The following is a 6,730-nucleotide window of genomic DNA, read 5'->3' as shown; positions in this document are numbered from 1 at the left end:
TTATTCTCTTCCCATTAGAAAAACTAAGGTATAACATCTAACGTTGGCGAAGCCACAGGGGAAGTTCTGAGCATGTCAATTGTTACAGCCAATTGTAACGAAGGCAACTAAAGGGAATTCATCAAAATGAAATAAAATACGCAGGCACTCGAGGGAGCTGGGCGGGTGCTGGTGACGTGGGCTGTACAGTTTATGAAAATTCATTAAGCTTTATACTTACAGAGTGTACAATTTTCTTTATGTGTATCTTATTTCAGTAAAGTTTTTAAACTGTCTTTTGCAGCAGCCCACAGCTACCTATAACGGCACGGCTTACTGGCGGCATACACGGAACGACCTGAACCCCCCCCCCCCCCCTTCTCAAGAGTATCATCGCAAGTGCCAAAAAGGGCTCCCGGACTCCTGCTCTCTTAAGTTGAACACATTCAATGGCTCCCTGTCCCTCTCTTCTAGCTAAACTGGGGGCCGGCGCCGGGCAGTTCCGGGAAGAGGTTCCGGGGAGACACGGAACTCGTCGCGAGCCCCCTGCAGCTCCGGACGCGCAGACGCGCGCCGGTCCCCGCCCCCGCCCGCAGAGGCCCCGCCCCGCGTCACGTGAGCGCCGCGTCAGCTGACCAGGCGCGCAGGGAGGAGAAAGGCCGGGCGGCTTTCTGGCGCGATGGTGAGGGCCGCGGGGTGTCGGGAGGTGGGGCCCCGGGGCGGGCGGGCAGGCGGGCCCCCGAGTCTCGTGGCTGCGGCCGCGGGTGGACGTCGGGACTGGCAGGTGGAGACGGCCCCGGCCCCTCGGCAGACACCTGGGTGCGGTCGTGAGGGCCGAGCGTCCGGCTGGCAGGGCGGGCTGGCTGGGTGGGCGGGCGCCCTGCGGGCTTGGTGTCCCGGGTGCTTCCTCGGCGGAAAGGAAGGGCCCGCACCCCCCGGACAGGAACTGGGCTTGCCTGCGGCGGGAGGTGCCCGCTTCCCGGCCCTCCTGTGAGACCTGGAGAATAATTTGCTTGGAATTAGGCTGAGTCTTCCGCACTGTTAGGAAGCCCCTTCGCCCTTCCCAGAACCAGACAGGACTAGACGTGGGATTGAGGCTTCTCCACTCCTCCATCCATTCATTCCTTCGACAGACTTCGAGTGCCTACTCTGTACCAGGCAGGGTGCCAGGCGCTGGGACTTCAGCTGCAGGGGGCCTGAATTGGCGGTCATAGTTAGGACTTGAGGGGACGGGACCTAACGTGTGTAGTGTTAGGAAGGCTTCCTGAGCCTGACAGCAACCTGAGGAGGCGGGGGCAGGGAAGAAAGCTGGCTGGCTGCAGTGCAGTTTGTGTACCAGAGGTTAGGAAGCTTTGCGGGTGGGGGCTGTATCTTCAGACAGAGAACAGCATGTTTAAAGACTTCAGGGGAGAGAGAGCAGGGCTGTCTAGGTAGACGCACTTCACCTATCTGGAAGGGGACCAACTGGAGGTTAGTGAAACATGAGGCTCAACAGGTAAGCAAAGACCATATCTTGCTGGGTCTTGAGAGCTGGGAAAGGAGTTTACTTTAAGAAGAGAGCACTGAGAAGCTAGGAAGATCCTTTCCAGCAGAAATTAGAGATATTTTCCTATTTTCGGCTGACTTGTGGTGGGAGTAGGAGGGGAGCAGAGGGCCCCAGTTAGGGCAGCAGACCCCCCAGGAAATGGTGGTAACCTGAGTTAGGGCGGAGAGAGTGGAGAAATCATCAGGGCCTAAGGACCAGAGGCTTGAGGGAAAAGGGAGAGGCAGGTGTCTGGGCTTGGTTCCCAGGTGGCCGTGTTCAGTGGGATGGGAAACCCAGGAAGGGGAGCAGGCTTCAGCGGGAAGAGCACAAGTTATTTTGCCAGGCGCTGTGGGAGGTGTCTGTGGGCCACCAGGTGCAGCTGGGAGAAGACCGTCTAGATTTCAGGGGCTAAAGCTCAGAAGAGAATCTACAGTGCAGTTATAAATTTAGGAGTCATCAGCACCAAGATGATCACGGTAACCCTGAAAACAAGTAACCTGAGTGATGTGAGTTGGGAAGAGAGGACCTAGAGCAGAACCTTGAGAAATGCCAGCATTTTAAGAAACGAATGCAAGAAACACGTTCTTGTAGTAAAAAAATGTAAATAATAACAGAGATGGTGGAAGACTTCTGTGGGTAGAAGTCAGGGGCCCATGAACTTAGGAGAAATCTCACATCTTAATTTTCACCAACTTCAAACTGAAATTCAGCATTGCCTTCAATCATGAATGTTGGCAATAAGCCCCAATATTAGCACCTCTGACTTTGTCACCAAGAGAAATGAGAGATATCTGCCTATCACATTACAGTTGTTGACATTGTTCATGTATGTATTTATGTTCATTTGTAAATTACAGTGGATATCAGACTTGAAACATACACCACATCACCAATTTATTTGAAGATTTTGATAAACTTAGTTTCCTTTGCAATCCTATGTATTTTATGCATTTAAAAACATTGTTTTGAGGGGCACCTGGGTGGCTCAGTCGGTTAAGCCTCCAACTTCAGCTCAGGTCATGATCTCACGGTTCATGGGTTCATGGGTCCAAGCCCCATGTCAGGCTCTGTGCTGACAGCTCAGAGCCTGGAGCCTGCTTTGGATTCAGTGTCTCCCTCTCTCTCGCCCCTCCCTGCTCATGCTCTATCTCTCTCTCTCAAAAATTAATAAACATTTTAAAAATTAAAATAAAAATAAAAACATTGTTTTGAGAAAGGCCTGTAGGTTTTGCCAGATGCCAAATGAGTCTATGGCACCAAAATGTTAAAAACCCCTGAAATAGAGACTAGTGCAAGCCTGTCACTGTCCTTAACACCCCATCACCTCACCAACTGGTCCAGGCTCCTGCCCCAGAGTAATGACAGCAGGTGATGTGCAGAGATCACTATTTGGGGGCCGGGGGAGGAGGGTGAGCCAGCGAATGAGACCAAGGCCAGGACCGGGAGAAGTCCAGAAGAGTATGCTGTTTCACCAGGAAGGACAGGTTTGTGTCAGATGTCACTGAGGAGTTGAGGAAGAGGAAGGCCAGATTTAGTGACAGTCATTTGTGACCATGGCTATGGGACTTCACTGGAGGCCCATATAGAAGCACCAGTGCAGTAGGGTGAGGTGAAGAGGAGCAAGAGGGTTGGAGGTTGAAGGGTCGTGGAGCAGGTTTGAAGTGTCTGAGAAGGTGACTGGGGGGGCCAAGCAGAGGACATGGTGTTTCCAGGCTGCCTGAGGGTCCAGTGGGATCAGGAGAACATGGGTTTGCGGTGTCCTCAGTTTATGCGGTTTTGTTCCCAGCAGCAGGAGGCTGCCCACAGGTAAGAGGCATGGAAGGATGGACGTGGATGTTGCTGTGCACTAGAGTCCTGCCAGGCGGACAGGAGCTGATCTGGGGAATGGAGGGTATGGGCAAGATGTGGTTGACAGGGTGGGTTTGCATTCTAGCAGGAGACAGACCTCAAATAGATAATAAAACCTGTCTGCTGTGATAAATGCTGTGGAGATCAAGAAAGAAGGATAGAGCAATGCCTTGGGTGGCTCAGTTGGTTAAGCGCCTGACTTGATTTTGGCTCAGGTCATGATCTCACAGTTCCTGAGTTTGAGCCCCACGTCGGGCTCCATGCTGAGAGCGCAAAGCCTGCTTGGGATTCTCTGTCTCCCTGTCTGCCCCTCCCCGCTCATGCCCCCCCTTCACAAAAATAAATAAATATTAAAACAAAATAATAAAAAGGATAGGGGCTAGAGTATGATGGAGAAGAGGTATTTTATTTATTTATTTGTTTGTTTTAAGTTTATTTTGAGAGAGAGAGCACGAGCAGGAAGGGGCAGAGAGAGAGAGGGAGACAATTCCAAGCAGGCTCCACAATGCCATAGAGCCTGAAGGGGGGCTCAAACTCAGAAACCATGAGATCATGACCTGAGCCGAAATCAAGAGTCAGACGCTTAACTGACTGAGCTACCTGGGAGCCCCAACTATTTTATTAACAGCTTAACTGAAGTAAAGTCAATAATATACATCTGTAAATGTACAGTTCAGTAAGTTTCAACACGTATATGTTCCTGAAAACTTTACCACAATCAAGATCACTGGGGCAGTGGCCCCCAGAATTTCCTTGTGTAAGGGGCTGTTTTAGAAAGTATGGTCAGAGAATGCCCATTTGAGCAGAGACCTGAATGAAAGATGAGAGAGCAGGGTGCGCAGAGGGGGTGGCAAGGACACGGGAGAGTGCCCGTTGTAACAGGAGTAGCAGGGAGGCCAGCGTGGCTGGAGCTGGAGAAGGGAAGGAGGAGGAAGTGAGAGGTCATGACGCCCTGGACTTTGTTCTATGCTGTACCCCCAGCACTTAGAGCAGGATCTGCCACAGAGAAGTTTGCCACAGTCACTGCTGAGCACACGAACACCCAGGACAGGCATCAGAACTAGGCTTGGTGGCGGGTGGGGTCAGTGAGAGGGTTCTCTAAATGGCCTGGAAATCGGAGAGAACAAGTGGCTAGACGGCATCCATCTTGGACAGGGAGCAGGGGTCCCTAAAGAACAGAATGTGGGAGACACCTGGCCACACCTCGGCACCCCCCCCCCCCACCCCCTGCCCCAGCCTGACCACCTGCCTCACTCTTGTGCAGAGGTTCCGGTTCTGCGGTGATCTGGACTGTCCTGACTGGGTCCTGGCGGAGATCAGCACGCTGGCCAAGATTGTTGAGTGCATGGGATCTTTTCGAGGGTGGGAGGAGCAGGGATGGGGGATGGGGGCTTTGGGGATGAAGGGTGGTGAGGTCACTCAGAGGTTGGGGCCTCAGTGCCCTCAGCTCGTCCTAGCCTGCTGTATGACTCTGATCATGTGGCCAGCCCTCTCTGAGCCCGCCCCCCCCCCCCCAGCATGGAGGGGTGAGGTGGGACACTTTGACTAATGCAAGGCCTTCCCCTCCAGTCCTCCGTGAAGCTGAGGCTGCTGTGTAGCCAGGTGCTGAAGGAACTCCTGGGACAGGGGATTGACGTGAGTGCCGGGCCCAGCACCCCACTGTCCCATGAGCCTGTGACCTCTACTGCCCTGAAAGTGCACCAGACCCAGGGAGGCGGGTGATCAGGACCCTGGCTGGGGTACAAGAGGCTGGTGAGCAGGGGTCTGGCACCCCCTGAGGGCCTCCTTTCCCCATAGTACGAGAAGATCCTGAAGCTCACCGCCGATGCCAGGTTTGGTGAGTACCCCACTGAGTCCACAGATGTTTGGGCCACTCTAGGTACTCGGCCTGGGGGTTAGCACAGAGGCCCCTCCTCCCAGCAGTCTGCCCTGATGCACTTGCCTCAGGAGAGGCGCATGAGGGGAAGAAAGGTGTTGACATCCCCCCCGCTCGCCAGTGTCCTCTTCCACTTCTGGTGAAGCAGTAACAGTGCTTATGGGCTCAAGCAGGCCCAGGGGCTCTGAGCTGAAGATAGTAGGGCAACAAGGAGCTGGCCGAGGCCACAGTGACACCCCCTACCCCACCCATGGGTCCTCCCAGAGTCGGGCGATGTCAAGGCCACGGTGGCAGTGCTGAGTTTCATCCTCTCCAGTGCAGCCAAGCACAGCGTGGATGGCGAGTCCTTGTCCAGCGAACTGCAGCAGCTGGGGCTGCCCAAAGGTATGGGTGTGCAGGTGGCAGGCAGGTAACCTGTGTGCCAGGGGCTGCTGGGCAGCAGGCAGGGCCGGGTGGCCCTGAGAGGTGCCCTGTGAGCAGTCTGAGCCCCTACCTGCTACTTCAGGGGACCTCTATTCTGCCCCCAGAGCACGCAGCCAGCCTCTGTCGCTGTTATGAGGAGAAGCAGAGTCCCCTACAAGAGCACCTGCGGGCCTGCAGCCTGCGTGGTGAGTGTGGGGGGTGGGGTCTGGCTTCCATTCTAGAAGGTGCATGCTGCCCGAGAGGTGCTTGACCTCAGGAAGGAGACTTGACCCTGGTCACATGTGGAGGAGTTACAGAGCCCAGGACTCCTGACTCCAGCCCAGATTTCTTTCCTCTGAGATCTGCTGTGGATAATCTATCTAGCTTCTGATTGTGGCGTGTCTGCCCTGGGTCAGAGGGATGAGAGCTTCTCAGAGATCGCGCAGCTTTGAAGGGTTGAGAGCTGACCCAGGTGCGGGCTAAGGGCTGTGTGGCTCACCAGCCTGTGATCCTGAGAGCCCCACCCCACCCCGCAGTGAATAGGCTGGCAGGCGTGGGCTGGCGCGTGGACTACACCCTGAGCTCCAGCCTGCTTCGGTCCGTGGAAGAGCCCATGGTGCATCTGAGGCTGGAGGTGGCAGCTGCCTCGGGTGCCCCGGCCCAGCCTGTGGCCATGTCCCTCTCAGCAGACAAGTTCCAGGTCCTCCTGGCAGGTGAGACTCAGCTGTACCCGGAGGGGGAAGGGCCCCTCCCAGATCCCACCCCAGTGCTGCCCACCTACCCCCCCCCCGCCCCTTCTTCCCACAGAACTGAAGCAGGCTCAGACCCTGATGAGCTCCCTAGGCTGAGGAGAATGGTGTTTGGGGCCCCTGTGGAGCCGCCTTGCCCATGTCGAGTTGCTGCCCCCCAAACTCTTGAGGGGTGGCTCCAGCTCCAGGACCCTGGAGGCCTGGCCTCCCAGATCTCTGGCTTGCCAGGTTACCACTTGAGAATTCAGCATAAGGATTCTGAGGATTTTTCCAGCATTGCCCTCCCTCCCCCACGAGAGGCACTTGTCAGCAGTTTTCACAAGCAGGAAGAATAAACAGAAGTGTAAAGGA

The 6,730-nt window shown here is 55.1% G+C and overlaps 1 protein-coding gene across 1 annotated transcript; it reads left to right on the top strand.

The window, feature by feature from the left end:
• The first annotated feature begins 542 nt into the window (after positions 1-542).
• Positions 543-6,730, top strand: COMMD4 (COMM domain containing 4). Its single transcript, XM_045449038.1, has 8 exons — positions 543-661; positions 4,617-4,688; positions 4,922-4,987; positions 5,150-5,189; positions 5,493-5,612; positions 5,756-5,836; positions 6,167-6,343; positions 6,438-6,730. Exons 1-8 carry the CDS (start codon positions 659-661, stop codon positions 6,476-6,478), a joined length of 600 nt encoding a protein of 199 aa, XP_045304994.1. The 5' UTR covers positions 543-658; the 3' UTR covers positions 6,479-6,730.

Source organism: Leopardus geoffroyi, chromosome B3 (assembly GCF_018350155.1).
Source record: "Leopardus geoffroyi isolate Oge1 chromosome B3, O.geoffroyi_Oge1_pat1.0, whole genome shotgun sequence".
Taxonomy (NCBI): Eukaryota; Metazoa; Chordata; class Mammalia; order Carnivora; family Felidae; genus Leopardus; species Leopardus geoffroyi.
This window is presented reverse-complemented; position numbering and strand designations above follow the sequence as displayed.

Excerpts from the sequence above, each read along its gene's own strand:
- COMMD4 (XM_045449038.1), top strand. Across the intron at positions 4,689-4,921 it reads TCAGCACGCTGGCCAAGATT|TCCTCCGTGAAGCTGAGGCT; the intron begins GTTGAGTGCATG and ends CTTCCCCTCCAG. Across the intron at positions 5,190-5,492 it reads CACCGCCGATGCCAGGTTTG|AGTCGGGCGATGTCAAGGCC; the intron begins GTGAGTACCCCA and ends GGGTCCTCCCAG.